This window comes from Elgaria multicarinata, chromosome 3, assembly GCF_023053635.1.
Source record: "Elgaria multicarinata webbii isolate HBS135686 ecotype San Diego chromosome 3, rElgMul1.1.pri, whole genome shotgun sequence".
Lineage (NCBI taxonomy): Eukaryota > Metazoa > Chordata > Lepidosauria > Squamata > Anguidae > Elgaria > Elgaria multicarinata.
In genome coordinates, this window is record NC_086173.1 from 36,531,691 (window position 1) to 36,554,918 (window position 23,228).

At 42.8% G+C, this 23,228-nt stretch overlaps 1 protein-coding gene across 1 annotated transcript in view; it reads left to right on the forward strand.

Annotated features, from left to right (window-relative positions):
• RHBDL3 (rhomboid like 3) overlaps positions 1–14,930 on the forward strand; it is a 134,118-nt gene extending 119,188 nt beyond the window's left edge. Inside the window, exons 9-10 of the mRNA XM_063119934.1 lie at positions 12,909–12,969; positions 13,904–14,930. Coding sequence (XP_062976004.1) covers positions 12,909–12,969; positions 13,904–14,175 — 333 coding nt within the window. The 3' untranslated portion in view covers positions 14,176–14,930. The remainder of the gene's footprint in view (positions 1–12,908; positions 12,970–13,903) is intronic.
• The last annotated feature ends 8,298 nt before the right edge of the window (positions 14,931–23,228 follow it).

Sequence of the window (23,228 nt, forward strand, 5' to 3'; positions counted from 1 at the left end):
TTGTTTATATTATGTTGCAAAATCTTCTCACGTTACCCAGCCCCAGCAATTAAAAACACCAAGTAGTTCTCATTTAATGTAGAGCTCCTCTACACATCGCTGTCAATTAGCTGTTAATCCATTCTATCAACTTTTAATTTTGTTGCAAAATTGAGATCCAAGTACTACACGAAGAGCATTTCTTTTCCTGATTTCCCACCACATAACCTCTAGGTTGCACTGTCGCGTAGCTGAATAGTGCAAATACACAAGTTGAAAATGTGGTTTCTTTTGTTTTCACAAATAATACCACATTTCTCTGCTCTAAAATAACACACTAAAAATGTGAAACTGGAGTGTCACAACATCCTCTAAACAACCATGAGTAGGGAATGACAAGTACACAATAAATGCCTCATGTAGAAAAGCCTGTTGATGGAGGTGGGGGAGGAATTTTTGCATAATGAAAATGATGCTTTACATTTGCTACTGTATCATATTAATGACAATCCTCAATCTGTTTGTTACGCTTTGTTTTTCTTTTCCTCATGGGAGGAGGGGGCTCATTGGAATAATTTTGCTTCCTTGTGTGCCTTTGGTAACTGCAAGAAATAAAAAATGTACTCGCCTGTAGAATGAAATGTTCCTGGAAACAAATAAAGTAAGAGTAAAAAGGCATTTTGCCAAACAGGAAGTAACAGAGCGGGGGTGAGGGTGGGTGGGGAATAAACTAAATAAAGATGCATGAAAATGAAGAGTGGGGGAGAAAATGTAATATCTAGCGGCGGCAGCCTGAGCCTTCTGACTAGATCACTCATTTCTCCAGAGAGCCATACAAAATAAAATTAGTTTATTTTTCCTTCTAAAGATTTGCTGGAATGATTTATAGACAAAATTTGCCCATGATTTGCCAGGTTGTGAACTGTGTGTGAACTGCTTCTGATTTCCATATGCTACCGCCGATTGGCCCAATCGGAGGCTGCTTCATGATGTGCAAACCCAGACACGTTGGTTTATTCATGGGTTAAACAATCTGAGATTAACCTACAGTTAGATTTTAGGTTAATTTTGGATTGTTTTAACCCATAAATAGCCCAGTGTCTGAGTTCACAATCTGCAATTAGGTCCATTGGCAACTGCATGTTCAAATTGGTGGGGCTCATGTGCCACACACAACCCAGAAAATCATGGATTTAATTAACTCACAATTTGTTGCCATTACATAATAACATTAACAACAACAACAACAATAATAATAATAATTCTTACCCGCCTCTCCAGCAGCAAGTATAAAATACATAAAATACTGATTTAAAAACATAGTATTCATTGTTAAACATCCTTAAAAAAACCATCCTAAAAGCATCCTAAAATTCCATTGGATAGGCCTGCCGGAAGAAATCAGTCTTTATAGCTTTCTTAAATGCTAAAAGACTGTTAAGTTGACGAATCTTCTGCGGCAGGCCGTTTCACAGTCTGGGAGCAGCAGAAGAGAAGGTCTTCTGGGTAATACCTGTCAGCCTAGTTTTGGCTGGCTGAAGGAAATTCTTCCCAGAGGACCTGAGTATGTGGGGTGGATTGTACAGGAGAAGGCGATCCTGCAGGTAGCCTGGATCCAAACCATGTAGGGGTTTAAAGGTGATAACCAACACTTTATACTTTGCCCAGAAACTAATTGGCAGCCAGTGAAGAGATTTTAAAACTGGTGTAATGTGGTCCCCCCTAGGTGTACTGGTGATCAGCCAGGCTGCCATATTTTGAACTAGTTGAAGTTTCCGGATTAGGCATAAAGGTAGCCCTATGTAGAGTGCATTGCAGAAGTCAAGCCTCAAAGTTACCAGTGCGTGCGCTACCGTCTTTAGGTCTTCCGACTCTAGGAAGGGGTGCAGCTGGCCTATCATGCGTATAGGTCCAATATGTCCCAGATTTTAATACATCAGCTTCTTACATTTGTTATTTTAAAGCATTTCCAGAATCAACCTAAGCTTATCTTAGCAGTAGCTAATACATATTAAATAAGTTCCTAGTCTTCCTTCTTTTAGAATATCTTGAAAATTTAAGGGAAATCCTGTAGCAAAAAATCCTCTGTTATACAAGTAATGTGCCTGACTTCTACCAAATATATTTATATTTGGGAGCAACCTCACTTCATGTGAATATGTCCCCTTTCCACAACATCCTTTCCAGCAAATACTTTATCCTGATCTCCTAATCACTGTTTATCTCCATGGGATACATTATACTATCTAGAAATAACCTCCATTATCACACAAACAAAGAAGGATAGCCCAGTCTTCCAGATACACTGCCAAATGTTTTCACTTAAAGATAGCTCTAACTCCTTTTCCCACTCTTATCTAATTCTCTTTGCAGCTGAAACTAGATAAATATATAGAGAGAGAGATTGTAAGCATCTCTTCTCACCAGTTTTATCTAAAATACTTGTCCTGAGTTTGCAGAGAGAGAGAGAGAGAGAGAGAGAGAGAGATGTCCTTGTAAAATCCAAATCTTCTCCTTGCTTACTGGCAAAATCAGTTTTAAAGGAGAGACAGCCTTGGTTGTACCAAGTTAGATCCGTTGACTTGTTCCTCCCTGCTAGGTAAAGCAGCATAAGAGTCTGAATCATATTTTAGTTTACCTGTGTGAACTGGAACTCAATAACCTCCTTTGGCTTAAACTGGAAATAGTTTGCCATAGCTGAAATCCAAACCTGAATTGAACCCAAACATTTAATGGTTAGGATCCCTGCTAGTCAACCGCTGTGGGTAAGGATCAACTCAGCTGCCAAGCCAGACCATCGCCATGCACTCTGGTTATATTCAAAGCTGTGTGTCAAATTCTTAATCTATCTACAGTTTTTGTGCTGTTCATCTGTACATTTTTATTTTTTAAAAAAGGCATCGATTGGCAAGTCTCTGGAGATCTTACAAAAGCCGGAAAGGATCAGTTCACAAAAAGCACTCTTGTCATTTGCTTATTTGTTTTACCCCCAGATTCCCTGAGGACTATTAACAAGGGACACCTGCCACTGAATTCAGTGAACAACTAATTACACTCCGACTGTATTCATCTTCCTCCATAGATCTTTTTGAGTGTGTGTGTACAGCTCCTTTGTAAGATTAAAACTGTTCTCTGGGGGGGACAGAAGAAAAAGTGTGAGGAGATTTGGATGAAGTTATAAACCTGCCAAGGCTTGGACAATAAAACAAAAAAGGAACCCATCACATTCATGTACACGAGAATGTCTGTATCATGCCATACACAGCATGATATATATACCAATATATCACACATACATACACAATGCATGTAATCTTTATTGATTTTTTCATCTCTGGGTTCTTAAAATCAGATTTGTTGATCTATAATATTTTGCTTGGCTAGGCCTCATATCTCACTCAGTGCTTTATTCAGAAAAGATACATGAGTCTACCACAGGCCAGCCACAGCCTTTTAAGGCAGCTTTCCCCAACTTGATGCTCTCCAGATGTGCTAAACTACAGCTGGGAGTTGTAATCCGGCATATCCAGGGGGCACCAGGTTGGGGAAGACTGCTTTTTCCTTTTGAAAAAATCTTGTGGTGGTGACTGTCCCTGTCACATCTTCATTATTAGCTTCCTCTCCCCCCTTGGTCAGGAACATGTGTATTCTGTGCTTAAACCCAACATTAAGTGTGCTCTAGCATAATCCAGGTGGTGACCCCTGTTATCCAGTAGATGCCAAATATTCACAAACTGGGTACAGAGGACATTCGGTTCAAGAATATAAAGCAAACCTGAAGCAAATCCACCCTTTTTCAGTTCATTGCCTTCATTAGATTGCTTTCTATAAACCTTCAAATAAAACTTAAAAAATCGAGGTTAAGATTCTTGGCATACTCAAATCTGCACCAAATTCATCGCTATTGTAGAATTACATGAACACAGCCATTCCCTCCAGCTATTGGGCGGTATAGAAATGTAATAAATAAATAAATAAATAAATAAATGTCAATGCTCTCAAAGGGTAGTATCCAACTTTGACATTCTGCTAATGCTAATGACATTGCACTAGTGGAAAGTGAAAATAGCGCTTGCTGGTGCAACAGGAAACTAATCCACATTTTGAGACTTCCCTGTCCTCTCTTCCCTCCCTGCAGCCTCATTCATCTACACTGCAAATCTGCTCCAGAGGCTATTTAGTTTCCCACGGCACAAGTGTTGGTTTCCAGAAGCACGAGATCATTAGTGCCAGCAGAATGCTACAGTTGGATACTTTCCAAAGTGTGTTAGAAGACTCCTTAATTATAGTGTGTGTGTGGGGGGGAGGTTTGAACTACTACAAGAGCAATCCTAACGTTCCGTGACCAATGTTGTGATGGTGGAGTGGAAAGTGTTGGCATCAAGCATGAAGATGCCTCTTCATTTCCCTAACACACCCAAACAAATGTCAGGACACTATGCCAACTTAGGACTGTTATAATTAACCCCTTCCCATTAATTACAATGGCAGGGATGAGGAAAACGCTGCTCCCCCGCCTCCCAACCTGTCCTCAGGCTAGCAGATGTGTTGATTACTCTACCAGTGGATCTCTCTCCCAACTCATAAAAGAACAGTAGGACTGTTCTGCCCCACTATGAATGGTTCCACAAGACCATTTTTTACACACTTGCTATAGAGTAGAAACCTCTACATGCTGTCTTTTCTTTTCTTGTCCCTGTTTTGTTTTGTTTTTTGCAGGACTTGGCATAACAAATGATTTGGCTCATGTTGAGATTCTGGTTCACCACGTCCTGGCTGCATGCCCATTTTTGTGCGTCACAACCCCGACACATTGTTATTGATCTGTTTAAGATTTTTAAAAATAGTTTCTTTGTCATTGAGAGCTCTATATTGTAAATGATATGATAAAAAAAACAATAATAATCTTGATATAGGAGATACTTTTATATTGCCTGTCAATAAAAGTCCCAGGGTGGCTTACATGAAAAGAAAATACAAAAAACAACTTAAATACAAAACAAAGAGATCCAAAAGCAAAAGGTATTAAAGCTGCAATCCTATGGTTGCTGGGACGATGCCCTAGGATACTGTGGACCACTCCCTCTGCTGGCAGAGAGGGAGGTTTGCCTGCAGAGGGGAAAGTCTCCTGCAGAAGTCCTCCCTTGACTTGACTGATAGCAGAAAGTTCTTCTGTTGTAGTTGCACTGCTGTTGCTGCTTCACCCGGGTTAAGAGCAAAAAGGGTGTCAAGGGTAGATCAGAGGAGGTTTTGGATCCACAGAACTGGGGAAAGGCTACCCCAGCCCTTGAGTTGGCATGTTTATTTTCCTTCCCATTGAGATGAATGGGGGGGAGAGAAAAAGACTGGTGGCAAAATTGAGAGTGGATGGGGGAAAGCCCCCCCCCCACACACATACCTTCTGCCCTAGCTGGCATCAGTCCAACAGGGTTTAGGAAGTTACAGTTCCTCTGCCACAGGCTCTCCCCCATCCCCACCCACTGAGGTCTAAAATGTTTGGGAAAATAGAAAGGTCTTTGTTGTCAAAAGGACGACAGAGTAGACTGATCTGAAGAAAGCATTCCATAATTGGGGTTCCATCACTGAGACAGCCCTCTCTCTGGTAGCCACCTGCCTCACTTCAGATGATCTTTGTAGTTGCATATAGAGTTCAGATGATCACCTGATCTTTATAGATGCATACAGAGATAGGCAATCCTTGGGGCAAGCCTTGGGACAGTTGTAAGGCCAGGGGGCTGCCTTGATGGCGCTGGGTTGCCACCACTTTTGCAACAACCCCACACTTCCGCTGCTGAGGGGTGGCATTGGGCTAATCCTCACACGGAAGGCAGCGTGGGCTTTCCAGCGACTATTCAGCTCGCCAGCCCGCCCTCTGCCCCAGCCTCTGGCAACCAATCAAGGGTTGCCTTCCACCTGTGAAAATATCTGCATCGACGTCTCGCTCCAGCCTAAAAAGTCAGGGTAAGTCCCCAACTTTTTAAATGCAGATCTTCGCAGGAAAACCCTGCGGTGGCTTCGAGGTAGATGCAGGCCTCATCTTGCAATGACAAATCTCTCTCAAAACAACAACAGCTTTATGGTGCCTTTGCAATGTGATAAAAAGAAAACTAAAAACAAGCCCACGCACAGATGGATGCATTCTTCTGGCAAGGCTCATTCTTTTCCTAAATGAGGGTGGAGGCTAGGGTGACCATATTTGGGAAACCAAAAAAGAGGACACCTAGTGTGTGTGTGTGGGAAGCAGCTTTCTGAGTCCTGCAGAAAGTACGTTATTCCCCCGCCACCTTAAAGAACCCGATTGGAGTGGAGGAGGGGAAAGGATTTCATTCTGCACCACCACCATCCACTCCAATTGGGGCCTTTTCTATAATGTTCACGAATGACCCACTTTCCCCTTTAAGACCTCAATTGGAGCTCGGGGTGGGGGAATGATGTGCCTCAAGAAAGCATGTCACTCCCTCCTGCCATGCTAATGGCAGCCTAAAAAGGGGAAGGTGTGTCATTCCAGGACATTATTGAAAATTATAGAAAATCCCCCCTGACACTATGGAAAGAACAAAAACCAGGACAAATCCGGGGAAATCCTGACAGTTGGTCACCCTAGTGGAGGCAGAACTGCACAAAAAAGGGATCATGCAGCATTCTTTAAAGCAGACTTCCCCAACTATGTTGGATTACAACTCCTATCATTCCTAGCCACCAATGGCCATGCTGGCTGGGAATGATGGGAGTTGCACCCCCAACACATCCAGAGGGCCCCATGTTGGGGAGGGCTGCTTTAAGGGAAGGGTGGCCAACATGGAGCCAACCTGTTCTCCAAGCTGTGATTTGGAGACCAGCAATTACAAGCTTCCGACACAAGGCAGGGTCATGGGTGTTTGAGCTCTGTAATAACAGCCCCACCTAGGAGTAAAGAGTTCACAGTTTTGGAGCAGTTTGCAGCCATCAATTGGAGAGATTCGAAGGCGTGGAAGATTCCCTCCAGAGGCAGACTGGCAGAGGCCATTTAGCTTTCCAAACCATTTGTATGAGATACAATAAATAACAGACATATGAAATTGTGTGAAATAAATCTTGCTTTCTCCCAGCTTTTCAAAATGATCTCTCACCCTTCCCTTAAGTGAAACTGGGGGAGGGGAGAGAATTTTTACCCACACCTTGATTAATATTTCGTAGGACCCCAGCGATTGACAATATCACTTTGTAAATTGCATTTGGCCTGCTGGCTACCAGCTGGCCATCCTTGCTTTAAGAAAATCTTTGAAGCCGGGCATTGAGGGGAATTATGTTTGCCCTGTTGGGCTGGGAGAAGCAGCCAGCACTGGGTTGTTTGGAAAACTTCCTTTATTTACTTGCCTAACTTCATTTATAAACTGCCTTTCTGCCAAGGCATTCACGGCAGTTTACAATTTAATACTAAAACAGACAAAAGGTATAAAAAGACAGGGTGGTGTTGGTTTAGGACAGGGGAAGACCTGAGTTCTAATTCCCACTCGGTCATGAAGCTCACTGGATGATTCTGGGCCAATCACTATATCTCAGCTTAACCTGCTTCACAAGGGGGCTTTCTTGACATCGTCTTTACCCTGGTGTGGTTCCAAATCCACGCTGCTTTGGTTAGATGATGCAGCTGCAGATTAAAAGCCACCCTCGGGCAAAGAGGCGAAGATGCGCAGATGAAAAGTCAGGGAATTACCTCGACTTTTCCTGCCAGAGCGAGGTCAGTGTGGCTCTTCCGCTAATCAGTCCTCGCTCGGAGCCACTCTCGGGGTGGGGTGGGGTGTTCCCGGGCCGAAAGCGACCTCCTATTGGTCGCCAGAAGTCTCAGGAGGGGGAGGGGCAGGCCCGGCAAGCCTAATGGCTGCCGGAAAGCCCACACTGCCTCCCCTCATTAGGACTACTTGTTGCCACCATGCACCAGTGAGATCTCAGGGTTTCGCAACAGCAGCACCAACCCACCACCATGAAGACAGCCCCAAGGTTGTTGTAAGGGTAAAATGAGAGGAAGGGCCATATATGCAACACTGACCCCATTCAGAAGACACCTTAAACCATGGCTTTAATCATGGTGGTTAAGCCAGAAAGCCAGGCTGTGTTCAAAAGATACCTTAAACCATGGGTTTAACCACAGTGAATAAGGCCCTTTTACTTTATTCACCACAGTTAAAGCCATGGTTTAAGGTGTCTTCTGAACAGGGCCACTAAGTTCTTTGGAGGAAGGGTGGGATAAAAATAAAAGATAAAAATCATAGAGCGTTGGTGAGCAGCTCCTGGGCCTGGTTTTTCTGCCTCTCCTCGGGTCTTTAAGTATCACCAGGGAAGGTGGGGCAGGAGCTCATGCTGTTGAGAGAGCAGCTGAGGACACAAAAAGCATGCTAACATGAGAAACGCTCATCAGGAAAGAGCTGCCCTAGCAACTAGAAGCCTGCACGCAAGCTTTCTATATGTGTGTATCGCTTTCTCTATTTGAGTTTCAATATGCACATATTGAAATGTAATAAATAACCATAAAGGGTAGATACTTGTTTGTTTCGGAAGCATGAAAGAAAGAAAGAAATCTGACACCTACATACAGATTTCTTCAGGCATAGAGTTGCAGAAGAGGAGGGGGAATTTTTTTTTAGGTTTTTCTAGGCCCCGTGGTCAAAGAGCCTAGCAAAACCTAAAAATTGTTCCTCCTCCTCTAGGTATCTCCTACTTTGTTCTTTGGCATTTTTGTGTTGGTTTGTCTAGATGGATTTTCACAGGGAGGCTTTTAGAACAAGTGTGTTTCTGAGGCCTGAGCTAGAGTCCATTGAAATGTGTTTTTAAACTGTTGTTTGTTAATTTTTCCAGATCCATTGAAATAATTGGGAGACAATGGGCTTGTCTTAGGATCAGGCTCTATTTCTTGGCATTGTCTAGCAGCAAGGACAAACAGAGGATAGCACTGATTTCTACTGGAGAAAAAAAAGAGCTGGATGCTTCAAGCTGTAGCTCATAATCTTTTAATATATTGAGGTTGCTAACCTGGATTTAGCTGCTTTCGGTTATGATGGTCAGTGCATCTTCAGCATTACAATTTATTTCCTACTGGCCTGTGCGAGATATAGAGAGAGAGAGAGAGAGAGAGAGAGAGAGAGAGAGAGAGAGTAATGTAGACATATCTTTAAGTCTGCAATCCTCTACAGCTTACCACATTAATGCTTACTCCTGAGTAGACATACATAGGATTGCACTGTTCATCATTTTATAAGGCGGGAAAGTGTTTATAGAATGCCAGCATTGCACAGCGGAACTGTTTCTCAGCTGGCTTAGAATAGATTTGGCACTTTATCGAAGGTGTTTATTGCAGTGATTGCTACGTGCACTTTCAAAGTGTTTTTCAAAGATTGTTCGGTACATGTTGTCCACAGAAGTTTTAAAAAAGAAAGAATACAGTGGAGAATATTTTTAGGGAAAACAGAGAATCCTGAATATGGGGGGGGGGGAGTGCTTGTGATAAATTGTGATGGAAAGGAAAACAAGTTTTTCACATGAATTTTAAAGGGTGAAAGTCTGAAACTGCTCCAAAATGAAATGCAAACTTCAGTAATCTAGGGCATGAATTGGTCAATATAATAGTTCCTTGTTGTTTGGGTATTAGCATGAGTAAGGAAAACAACAACAATCTTGTGCCTATGTTCTGCACTTAATGCTATGGGATTTCTCTCTTTCTAAACATGTCCGATACTAATTACCAAAGTATATCCTGGTGTTGCATGTTAACGAAATGCGAAACATGTTTCTGCATTCAAACATGCTGTCAGTTGAAATATTATTTTCTCTTTCCCTAAGTGATGGACAATGATAGTATTGCAGTCCTAGCCTTTGCTGGGTATTTTCTCACAAGGTCATAAATATAGTTAAGATTTTTATGGTCAGCGGAGCTGGGCTGGGGGAGGAATTATAGAAGCAATCATCAGTATAACCATTTATTCATAATGCCTTTCTGGTTTGTATAGTAATTGCTACTGAGCATGCTCACTAGCAGCAACTGAAGCCCTGTGCCCTTTTGTTGCTCAAAACTGGAATCAGATTTCACTGCAGTATAGAAAATGTATGCAAGATAAATCTAGCAGGCACTGCGAAGTGTGTTATTTAACACCCAGAAGGGACTAGAGATTTTTGACAGTTAGATGTTTTTGCCGACCTGCTCAACAAAAAAGGCTACCAGTGTACAAACCTGATAAACATACATCTCTGTTGCAAACCAGTTAGATCCATGGTTAAGTTTGTCCATACAATCACATAGCGTATGCCATAATAAATTTGTTAGTATTTAAAGTGCCACTCTAGTGATCAGATACAAAAGAGGGCAGGGCTCCTGCAGGTTTAACTGTTGTGATGAAGAGGGAATTTCACCAGGCGCTGCATGCATACAAATGATACCTGCTGAGATTTATACAGCTGCTAAAGGTACAGGAGCCCTGTCCTCCTTTTCATATGGTCACCCTAAGATATGGTGACCCTATGATCAGGTCAGGATGTATGTGACAATTTTAATCAGAAAAATGGCATAGAGGGAAAGGGTTAACCACCGTTTTGCTCCAACGTTGCTCTCATAGAATTTTAAAGGGACGTTGGAAGAGTGCTTCCATGTTTTACCTAGTTCGGCCCTTTGAGGTCTTACACATGGTGACTATTCTGTTTGAATTAACCTTAGGTAGATTGAATAGACAACTTGTCCTTCACATAAGACAATAACCCCAAATGCTAACTTCCTTTTGCTTTTACACTGTGTCCTAGATTTAAGTTTTGATTTGGATATGGTGAGTCAGAAGAAAACTAGATATAACACATAAATATAATGCAAGAGGAATCCAATCGCTCCCCCTGACCCAAAGTCATTTCTGTTTCAAAGGTCCAAATGGGATTGGAGAAGTGGTGCGTCTTTGTGTGCTGAACCCTCTCTCTCCGATTTCTCTGCTCCAACCTGCCCCCTGTGGCATCCCCTCCCCAAGTGGGTTTCTGTTGCGTGTAGTGATGTCATTTCTGTGAAACATGATGTCATATGCTTCAGCAGCTTCTGTTTACCAGGTGCAGCCCTGCATTTCGGTCCCCATTGAATCACTTTACTTACATGGTCTCTGTTCTGCCTTCTGGAGCAGTTGTACTGGCTGGGGGATAGTCTAAAAGTAGATGTGTTAGCTGACGTGATTTGCTAGAATTGCCTTTTTTTCAGGTTTTAGCCACCTCCCTTGAATCTCTAGAAATCTCCAGGGGAGAGGGAGGTGTGCCAGCTGCACCTTTTCTCAATTGCAGCCTTCCCCAACATGGTGCCAGCAAGATATGTTGGATTGCAGTTGGAGGACTCTGGGAGTTGTAGTCAAACATCTGGAAGACACCAGGTTGGGGAAGTCTGCTTTGTTGCTTAGGCATGTCGATGCACACACATGAACACTAAAACAACATGTAGCACTCAGGTTATCTTTCACACACTTGTCCATTTAAGTCTACGCTTCCTCTTCTGTTCAGTTTAAAGTCTCTATGTAAGAACTAAAGAAGAGTCATGCTGGATCAAACCAAGGGTTAATCTAGTTCAACAAAGTGGCTATCCAGCTGTCCACCAGAAACCAACCAAGCAGGACATGGTGCAACAGCACCCTCCCACCCATGATATTGGCAGTTTTATTCTCAATTCCTTTTCTAATAATGTCTAACATGGTGTTTGCCTTTTCACAGTAGCTGCACACTGGGTTGACATTTTCTTTGATCTGTCCACCACAACCCCAAGATCTCTTTCTTGTTTGGTCACTGACCCATCAGGCTATAATTGAAGTTGGGTTTTTTTTTGCCCCAACATGCATCACTTTACACCTGCTTACGTTGAACCACATTTGCCATTTAGATGGCCACTCTCCCAGTTTGGAGAGATCCCTTTGGAACTCTTCACAATTCCATTATATTTTAACAACCTTAAATAATTTGGTGTCAACAGCAAACTTGGCCACTTCACTGCTTACTTCTAATTCCAGACTTCGATCAGGAAGACTTCACAACTTCAACATTGTCACCCTTCCCACACCCCTCTTCTCCCCCTCCCCCATCCCAGCCTGTTTTTTCAAAACCTTGCCCACAATTTTGTACATTTTTGGTTGGTCCTAACTGGAGTACTATCTGACCATAGTTTGGGACAAAAATTCTTATGGAACCCCCCACCACCACCACCAGATCCATAGCAATTTAGTTTCCTAGTATAACCTCCTTTGCATCTGTTCAAGCTGACATAAACCAGAGTAAATGAACACAGCAGTTGGAGAGGAGCCTTCAGAACGTGTTATGATGAGCAGAGTGGTTTTCAGCATGAGTATAGGGTAGTCTTCCTCAACCCAGCACCCTCCAGCTATGTTGGACTACAACTCTCATCAACCCCAACCAGCCTTTTTGGGAGTGATGGGAGTTGTAGTCCAATAAAGCTGGAGACTGCTGAGTTGGGAAAGGCTGGCATGCACATGCACATTTCCCCCAGCAGATGAACTGTAAGAATCCACTGGGGAAACCGGAGTAATGTTTCACAGCAAAGCGAACAGACGTTTAAAAATCCATGCCATTATGCGCTCTTGTGTGATGCAGGGGGATTAAACCGGGGATTCCCGTCCCGTTGGTTTTTTAAAAAATATCTCCCTCTTCTGGCCAGCAGCGCTGCCAACTAAAGAAGCAGAAGGAATTGATTGTCTTCAGAAAGCTAATCCTTAATTTTATTTCTCTCTGCCTTGGAGCTTATTGAGTCAAGAGCATGCCAAAGGCTACAAAAGGCGGAACAAAGCTAGTCAGTTCTCACTAGGGTTGTGTGGAGGGGGAAGGGGAACATGCCAGTCGCTTGATATTCAGATCTGCCTCCAGAGCCCTGGCATTTGAAAGCTTAATAAGGGATTGTTATTGTTGTTTTTCCTCCTCCCCTTTCCCAGAACTGGACTGGAATGAGGTGCCAATTCAAACTGTTGCGCATGGCCGTTGCCTTGATCTGTAGTAAGTATCCTCAAATGTTTGACATAACATGATATCTGTTTTTAATTATTATTTTTGTCATTACTGCACCTGCTAAACTGTAAGGTGACTTTGGTCCTGTGTATTTCTCAAATAAGTAGCTGGACTCCCCTAAGCTAGAATTTGTGCCAGCAAACTGGAAAGCAGAACTTTGGTCGTAGGATTATTCATTAGTGCTCACTTTGGTTCCTGACCCTACAAGAGTGTAGGGTTCCTGACCCTACGGTGAGTAAAGCAAAAAGCCTTATACACCATGGTTAAAGCCATGGTTTAAGGTGTCTTCTGAACACAGCCTGGCTTTCTGGCTTAACCACCATGGTTAAAGCCATGGTTTAAGGTGTCTTCTGAACGGGGCCATTGTTTTGTGGGCAGAAGAAGCATTATGAGCAACATGGGGCTTCTGCCCAAAACAACATCCCCATGACGAGTTCTCCCCCTTAGGAACATAGGCAGCTGCCTTATACTGAGTCAGGCCATGGGTCCCATCTTGCCCAGTATTGTCGACATTGACTGGCAGCAGCTCTCCAGGGTTTCAGGTAGGATTCCATTCCAGCCCTACCTGGAGAAGCTGGGGGTTGAACCTGGGGCCTTCTACATGCAAAGCAGGTGCTCTACCATTAAGCTACGGCCCCTGCCCCTCCGTAATATATTGTTACACTTTCCTGAGGTCATCACATCATCACATCATCATCATGATGTTGGCAGGGAAACATACAGAATGATGACATCATAACAAGAGGGTAAATGTAACTGCATTTTAAGGAAAGGGGAGGATGCAACATGGGGTATGTTTGGACAGCAGCCCTGTGTCACATGTAGAGTTTGGCTTCTGCCCTTGGTTGCTGTCGAACTGATTCTCATGAGAATGTGGATGTGAGCAATGATAGTGTATAATGTACTATGTCTTCTCTTCCAGTGAGCTTTGAATTTGGAAGAGCTGTGTGGCTCCGGTTCTACCCATCTGCTTATCCTCCATGCCCACACCCAAGTTTTGTTGCTCACCTTGGTGGGGTTGCTGTTGGAATCACCCTTGGCGTGGTCATCCTAAGGAACTATGAGCAGAGACTTCAAGACCAGTCTTTATGGTGGATCTTTGTCTCCATGTACGTGGTGTTTGTTCTCTTTGCCATCTTCTGGAACATTTTTGCCTATAACCTGTTGGACCTGAAACTACCTCCATCTCCTTGAGAGCCTGGGCCAAAGACCTATCAAAGACAAATGGAGGGTGTTTTCTTGGCCAGCTCCACTAGATGGGGAAAAAAATGAAACCTGAGGATTTATTTTTGTATGAGTATTACAGGATATAAACAAATCCATTTTCTGGAAAGGCACATGTTGAGGGGAAATTTTACTGCACAGCTGGGATGTGACTGTATTACTTAAGCAAGGACTGGCCAATAGAAACTTGCTTGGAAGAAGTTCGGGCATGGAGCTTTACAGGTATCACAATAGTAAATAAGAGCCAGGCTTTGTATTCTTGCTCATGCAAGTAGTTTGGTGCTGCTCTCATGAAAAAGGGCTGATTCATCTCTATATTTGTACAACTGGGCACTTAACTACCGCACATATTGGTGAATGTTGATGCACAAAGTGAAATTTTGTTTGGGTTGCCTACATTTTCCCAGGTTAATCTTCTACTGGACCTGCAATTAGAAGCTTTACAACCATCCATTAGGTCATGGGGGAAATCTGTTTGTTTCTTTAATTAATAAGAGATATTAAAAGGACACTCTTCCAAGACTGTCTGGCTTGAATTTACAGCTCAGGCTGTTCTACTGAACTCTTGCTAGTGCCCAGTAAAGTTGGACTGTTCCTCCAGTCTAGAGTCTGTTAAAAGTACCATGTCCCATAGAATCTTCCATTCCAGAGGGTTCAGTGGTAGAGGCTGCTTTTCAACTAAAGGACAAACCAAATTGCATTCAAAGATTTGAAGGTGCTTTAACCTGTTTGCTAAATACAACTGCATATTTAATTTGGTTTTCACAATTGGTGACTGAATTTTTATTCTTAGTGACAGAACACTTATTTTTTTAATTGACAATCATGTTCTGTTCTTCCAGCTTTTTTGTTTTCTTCCTTGCTCCTCCTATACATTCTAAAGCAGCACCTGCTCTGTGACTGCAAAACGATTGCCAGATGTTTCTATTCCAGAACATCACAGCCCACACAACCCAATAGAGGCCCTCTGAATTTTAAGTCGCCTCTACTCTACAACACTGGGCAAGTTCTACTGTCCTCTTTATTTTTTACAAGTTGATTTAGTGACCTCAGGAGAAATGCATGAATACTTCTCTACCTAAAATTTCTACTTAGTTCTTGTATGGAAAATGGGAATCTGGTTCCTTTGCCCAATGCGTTGTGAAAGTAGCCAAAAAAACCCGGAATGGACACAAAATCACAGAAGTGCCTGTTTATTTTGTGCCAACAGGCTCAACATTTCAGAGATTAATTCCTTCCTCAGGGGCTTACCTGCACAAGTCAAAGGCTGTTGCACACATAACGCTAAACAAACCATGACCCTGTTCAGATGACGCGCTAAGCCACGGTTGTTAAGCATTTTGAGCTAAACATTATGGCTTAGCATGTAATGTGAACCATGACTTAGCATGTCATGTGAACCATTCCTAATCATGGTGGCTACTTAACCACAGTTTAAAAACACTTACTTAAACACACTTACTCATTTGCTGCAAAAGGGTTAGCAGCCTAACCATGGCTTAGCCTGTTGTCTGATGTACTTTCCCCCAGCTTTTTAGCATCGTCAAACGGGAGGAAATCACATTTCCTTACCATCGTTCCCCACACACACACACACTTCGGTCCCACAATACTTCCTTTTTCTTCACACAGGGGAAGAAAGAGGAAGTAAACAATGATCACGTGGCCCATTCAGTAGGCATTTTTATCACGGTGCTTTTTCTGCAGGCAGCAGGAAATGGCACATTTTGCTTTAAAAAAAAAATCGGATTTAATCAGGTCTTATTTGTGGTGGAAAGAAGACCAGAAGGAGCAGAAGACGTGCAGGAGGCGGACGGCGTTGTTAAAAGGACCCACAAAAAACTGTGAGTGGGCAGTAACGAGCGTACAATAAAATGCTTGTCTGAGGACGCTCTTTGTGTATTCAGTTCAACCATGACTCACAAACCACCATAGATTTTGCCACTGATATAGAATATATACGGAGTGTGTGTTATTTTATGTTTGTGGGTGTAGTAGTAGTAGTAGTAGTAGTAGTTAAGGGGAACAGGCACTTTTGTGATTTTGTGTCACTTTTATATTTTGGCTACTTGGTGGCTGTGTTGTGATAGTAGCCAGCCAGGCTGTAATGCTGCTTTATAAATCTTTCATATATACTTCAGTGGGTATATAATATATTTGACAACAGTACCTCAACTTGGGCCTAGTTCTCACTGAAGTAGAAAAAACAATGCCTGGACTTTGCCACTTCAGATAGCTGGTAGAAGCTGACAAGAATGAATTCTTCCCTGTGTGTGGTAAAAACAACAACAGTTTCCTGACAAAATTAAATGTTGGAGAGCAGACAAGAACTGTTCTCTTTGATATCCAGTTTTCTTTTTAGAGCAATTTTTTTTTTTGGTATGGAGGAGCATTTGGTCATGGGAGACCCCACTTGAAGTCTGAAATGTTACAGCCCACACCCAGGTTGACCACTTCAGTGAGAACAAGGCCTTGGAGCTCAGGTGTTCTGCACAAGGGCACCACTTCAGGAACTTGCTAGCAATTGATGGTACTTCTTCTTTAGCAGCTTGTAAATCTGCAATTTAATACTGAAAATTAGAAGAAACCTAAGGTTTGCAACAGAGCTTTCTTGGAAATGGCAGCTCCTGTTCCTGGAGATAAGCCCTGCATGGCTACTGAAGCTGGAATGATGGGTGCATATTAATAGATGTCAGCCATTTCACACAACACCCAGAGAAAGCTACGGTCTGCTGTCAAGCCAACTAGTCCAGCTCCCTGGCAAATGTATTTGTATGGTATGTGTTTGTTGCATTGACAACAAACACATACACAATTCTGGCTTTTTCTAAAGATATCTTAGGTGGACATCTAAAAATATAATGTGTGAAGAGGCCTTGTACCTCTGCTGGCAGCAAACTTGCATAACTGAGCGTCCTTGACAAGGCCTAGTTAGATGGCTGTGCTTGGATATTGTGGCAACTCAATTGGCTAACATACCTAAGTTACTTGGTGATGATTATGCAAAGCACACAGGACATGAAAGTTGTAAGGTAGCACAATACTATTGGTATTGCAAATAAGCTGTTTGACCTTTTTCCAGGCATTTGGTTTCCAGCACAGTAAGCACTGGTACTGGGAGAGGGAAGAATTGGGCTTCTCCTAATAGCCTTCCCTTTTCCCCAATGTCTTTCATTGAGGAGAACTGCTACACATTTGTTCTCATTGTTCTAAAGTTGTTCTGCTTTGCCTCATTGTATTTCTCAGCGAGGGATGGTCAAACTGCTCGTGGTTTAACTGGGAATCAGCTCAGTAATTATGAGCTAATTATGAGCCTTCTCGCTAATGATTCAGAAATAAAATTCATCTGTTTTCTGAATATTCTCTACTGGCTTGTAATGGCAGTGCGTGCACACTGATGGGGTGGTGCCCATGGGCCTTTTTATATTTCCCAATTGGAATTTTATATTCCGGCACCTTTCATGGCAGAAAGCCACTTGAAAACTAGACTGGAATGGAGACAACAAATACCAGAAAAAATGTTTGCAGGAAATACTCAACAGAAAAGATACTCAGCAAACAAACAGAAAAAGCTTGGTACGGTAGGATGTCTATACGTGGGGAAAGCCCTGGGGTGGCTCCTCAGTGGCGCTGACATGTTTATATTGATTTATTTATTATTGCATTTATATCCTGCCTTTTCTAGTTTACACTCGGCCATGGAAGCCCACTGGGTGACTTTGGGCCAATCACAGACTCTCAGCCCAACCTACCTCACAGGGTTGTTGTTGTGAGGATAGAATGGAGAGGACGAGGATTATGTACGCCGCCTTGGGTCCCTTGGAGGAAAAAGGGCGGGATATAAATGTAATAAATAAATGAATAAAATGGAAAATAAGGATTTCACAGGGCTGAAATCTGACTCTTGAGAACTGGTCCAAAGATGTGAGGACGAAAGCAGCATTCTGAGATTGTCCTACCAGTATCTGGATTCCTTCCTGAAGCGCTCACAGATCCTTGCCAAGGACAAGCCTGAGCCTTTGAGTGATCTGAACAGAGTTTGGCACCAGTCTCATTAAGCCAATGAGTTTATGTCAAATCCTTTTTCCTGTCTTAGGCTTCCCCCCACCCCTATGAAGCTAAAGCTTCAGACACATTATGGCTTCACAGGTAAAACCAGAATATGGTTGTCGTTTTTCCTATGACTGAGTTATATCCAGAGTTGTTTTCTAGTAGTGAAATGCCTGCCATTATGAAAGAGAAGTGTGTGTGTGTGTGTGTTGTGAGGAATGCTTAGGCCCTAAGCCTTAAGGAGAGGTGCCAATCAATGGGGACTGGGCCAGACAGTGCCAGAAGGAGAGAAATATTTACCTCCACCACAGAAAGTGCCTTGAGCAACATTTGTTTGGTGGAAAGGCAGGATATAAATCAATCAAATAAATGAACACGTAAAAGCATACCCCAAGGACGATGCTTTAACTTTCCCCATAGGAGTGAAAGGAAGCCATTTGCTTTACATGTGACACAGCCAGGAAGATGGGAAAGGGATGTGTGGGAGTGGGGCTAAACCTGTTTTACTGTTCTCAGTGCCTGGGATGAGGGGGCACAGTTACTCTCCACTGTGTCCCAGATTACAGCCTGCTTTCTTTGTCCCACTGAACTCAGGAAAGTATGATGGCAACAGTTCCAACCACATAGGAAGAGGGAGCGGGTCCATTTTTAACAGCAAAAGCAGTGTACAGATGAGGAATGCAGGTTTCCCCCTTCCTCATCCTACTCTCAGATCAGCTCCCCACAATCTGTCCTCCCTTCACCCCTGATACATTTCTGCTCCGCTGAGCTTTGATCTTGGAAGTGACCACAGCAGAGGGAAAAAAAAGCCATAGAAGCTATGAGAAGGTAAGCAGCAGGAATGGGGAGGTTCCATGCTGTTTACCCAGCCACCCTATGTGCTTTGGCCTCTCTACCACAATGTCTCTCCATTCTGCATGGCTGGGGCTATACCACATTTAAAGACATGGAGCTGCCACTGTTTGACCCAAGCCAGCCCCTATTTGCTGGCATCTCTCCTCCTGGAGCAGAGATAGGCAACCTGATGCCCTCCAGATGTTTCAGATTACAACTCCCATCACACCTAATCATAGGCCATGCTGGCTGGGGCTGATAGGAGTTGATGTCCAACATCTGGAGAGCACCAGGTTGCCTACCCCTGTCCTAGAACATGTCAGCAGAATGGGACAGTTACTAAACTCATGGATGAACCATTAACCTATCTCACATTGTTTTCTTCTTCCACTTTGGGCACACCGTGTGTGTATGTGTGTGATCATTGGTGTACACAAAATTATTCTTGATATGCCAGAGAAAGCACCAAAATAGCACTGTTCCACAGGTGGTTGTGAAACAACTGGATGTGAATAAGTGTCTCCTTATTGGTAGCGTAGTGTCAACAAAACCATTATGTGGGCAGTTTCTTTTGGCAGCTCAAAAGGATCACATCTGGTAAACTTCTGTCTTGTTTGTGGCAGAATGCCTTGCTGAATATTGAGAAACAATGCATGCTGGGCTAGAATCAAAGCACACCACAGGGTACTTGTTTTAGTGTAGTAACACAACAGTACAATTCCTCTTTACATGGGATACTGCTGGTAGGTGAAAAATCATCTGCTTGTACGATACCAGCAGTGCAGGTAGACCTGGGCTCCTGCCAAAGGGCAGGCTTCATGACACTATCACAATACATCTTGAATAAATTAATTCCAATAGGCATGAGCAGCCCATCCACCTTGAGGTGCTCCTGCACAGATGGAAGGGATTCAATGTAGGGCATAATGTTTTTTAATTCAACATTTCCACAGAGATGTGTTCTGAGGCTGAGCTAGAGTAGTTACCTATGCAATATTTTCAGGGGTAATCCCATAAAGAGGATATGTGACAACATACCCTCTTGCAACGTTTCATCATGCACATGTTCATTGGTTCACATTATGTGAACACAACCCATTGTGTTACACGCAACCCTAAAGGGGAGAGGAGGAGGGGATAGGCAGCAATAGCATGAATACTATTTTGAGAATACTACATCTCACAAAAACTTTTGTGTAAACACATATAGAACTCACTTTTAATCATATGGTCAGAAGCTTTTTTTGAAAGTCTAACCCTGTGCATACTTCTCAGGTCTTCTGTTTACGGAGAAGTAAGAGTCTCTCTGTTCAATGGGGTTTACTCAAAGGTAAGCATGCATGGGATTTTAGTATGACTTGGATGTAAATGCAGTGGAAATTACTCTTGAGTAAGAGAACAGCAGATCTCTATTTTATGAACTGTGTTCATAAAACACAGCTTCGCATGATCAAAGGAAAGGAAAATAGATCCTTCACAAATGCAAACAGGTGGAATTTTGCACTGGTGGACTTTAGGAAAAGGGTTTAAGGGGGGATTTTAAAAAATCAAGGGATGAACCAATTTGATTCAAACTTGGCATGGCTAAAGCCCTCCTTAAGAGCGATCACTGTTCCAAGTTTGAAAAAATTACACAGATGTAAGCATTTTTGTTAATTTCCATTTTTAAAAAAACCTTAAAATCAAGGCAAGAATGGATCTGTTCGAACTTGGAGTGGCTAAAGCCCTCCTTAAGAGCTATCACCATGCCAAGTTTGGTCTCTTTATCTTTAAAAATTATTCAAATGTAAGCATATTGGTTACCTTGGAGCAAAGGAGGGGCCTATAACCTTTACAAAAGAAATTAGTTAAAATGATTGTTCATCTGCCCACCCTTTGAAATGAGCAAAGCAAAGCAAACATCCACTCCTCCCCTGTAAACCTTTCCCAGGGCAACAGTCTCGGCCCATACGCTCCCTCCTGCTTCCTACAAAAGACCTCCCTGCCTTAGAGTTTGTTTAATATGATCTTAGGGGAAAGTGTAGTGTGTTGTTTTACCGTAATTGCACAGGCTGCGGTACTATTGTATTTGGCAGTAATAAATATTTTTTAAAAAATAAACAATTAATTGCAGGGGAAAGGAGAACTTAGGGGGAAGGGTGGGAGATTTCTCCGGCATAGTAGCGCTCCGGGTGAAAAGATACATGAGTCGAAAGAGTGCAACAACGCACAGATGTGGAAGTGCCCAGCGCTTGACTCGCTAAGGAAACGGATGGGGAAACCACAGATAAAAACCAGATTAAAAAAAGTGTGATGAAGCGCTCTCTCTCTCTCTCTCTCTCTCTCTCTCTCTCTCTCTCTCTCACACACACACACACACACACACACACACACACACACACACACACACCACTATAGATGTCAAGGAGAAGGATTCTAGCCTAATCTCCATGACATACCAGTTTTCTATCTGCAGGAATTTATTTATTATAATGTTGCTGTATGGAGCAGTCTGAAATAGTACATTCCAAAAACTGGTTCATCGCCTCACTCATTGATGCTTTATGAGAACTAGGCCTTAACGCTGGAGCAAACAGAACGTCCTGCGTAATCCGGCTCTGGACTTGGATAAACATTTTACATGTCAGTGATTAGACATGTAATCTGTCCCTTACCATAGCAAAGGGTACTCCATCATGGATCAAGGACAATACAGTAAACCTTTCATTGAGCTCACCCACATTATAGAGGATAGTCAATGAAAAGTTCTCCAGTAAAACATACTGATCTGGTTTACAAGCTTTCCTTTTCACATGCACACACTCACACACCTGACAAACATAATATTCCACAAGATTTCTAGATAATAGCTCTGTAAGTCTTCGAGACATTTCGTCAGTCAAATCACACAAGACTGAGCCAGCTCAGAGTTAAACTGCCTCTTAAAGCCACCCAGTCATTCTGGGATATTGCTGTTCCAATGAGTGATTAGAGGATAAATTTCCTCCTTACCTCCAGATGTCCTTGCTAGCTTACAACATTGCACTGCTGCAGACATTTGTGGATTAATTGCATCTTGCAGTAGGTTTTAGCTTCTTCACAACTGTCTTTGCATTTAACTCTGCTCCTGCCAGAACCTTTGGGATATATTTTTAGCTTTTCTTGAAATATATTTAGAAATTATTATTTTTAAAAAAATGCTGTCAATGAGGCAGAACGTGCATGTTTAAATACTAGCAAATGTACACTTAAAGGCAATCTCATCTTTAGTTAGAGGGTTGCATGATGAGCATGGAGCCTGAAAGTGCTATCAGATTTGCTCTTACCTTTTATAAGGAAGAATTACAGCATAGAGTTTAAGAAGTCACTGAATGGGAATGGATTGCTCAGCTCTTACAGGGACATCTACTGGGCAATGTGGAGAATAGTTCTGTAGTTCCTCTTTCTAAAGGCGATGTTCACAGATTATAAATTAGATTTTTAATGACCACAAGTTTGTTCTGGGCTGATTCCACATCCCCATAGAGGCAGATGGCAATGATGATTAAACATGTTTGAATGATGTACTGGCTTAAGGTTTTTTTTTTCCCCTGGGTAGGAAGACAGCCTGTATAAACAAAGAGTTTGCCCCAGAACCACCCTGTCATCACAGAGCTCTGGGTCATACACTGCTTACACAGAGAGTTTGGCCATGTTGGAAGTGCGGAGGAAGCCCTACCCTGTATACAGCTTCTAGCACTGTTGGCTCCCTTTGAATTGAGCACATGGGGCAAAGGAGAAGGGAAAGGTTGCAGGGCTTAATCACACTCTTGGTGGTTGACCTACACTTTTAGGAGTACAGGTTGCAGAAGAGTAATTGATGGGATGTGAGTGTACTGAATCCTCCCCCCCCCACACACACACACAATACACACACTTGCTGCTTCTTTCCCCTGAAAATGGGTTGGCCCCAGCCAATTTTCTGCTAGATGAAGTGGGAAAGTCCTAGGGGTGAGATCTGGGGACTTTTTTTGCCAGATGAAGTGGCAAGCTGGAAAGGATTAAGCAACTTCCAGCTTCTTCCCTGCAAATCACTGCAAACAATCCAGTGTGCCATTCAGCTGCGGAGGAGTGGTGACAAGGTGTTCCAATCCAAGGTCCATGTTTACTGATGAAAAAAT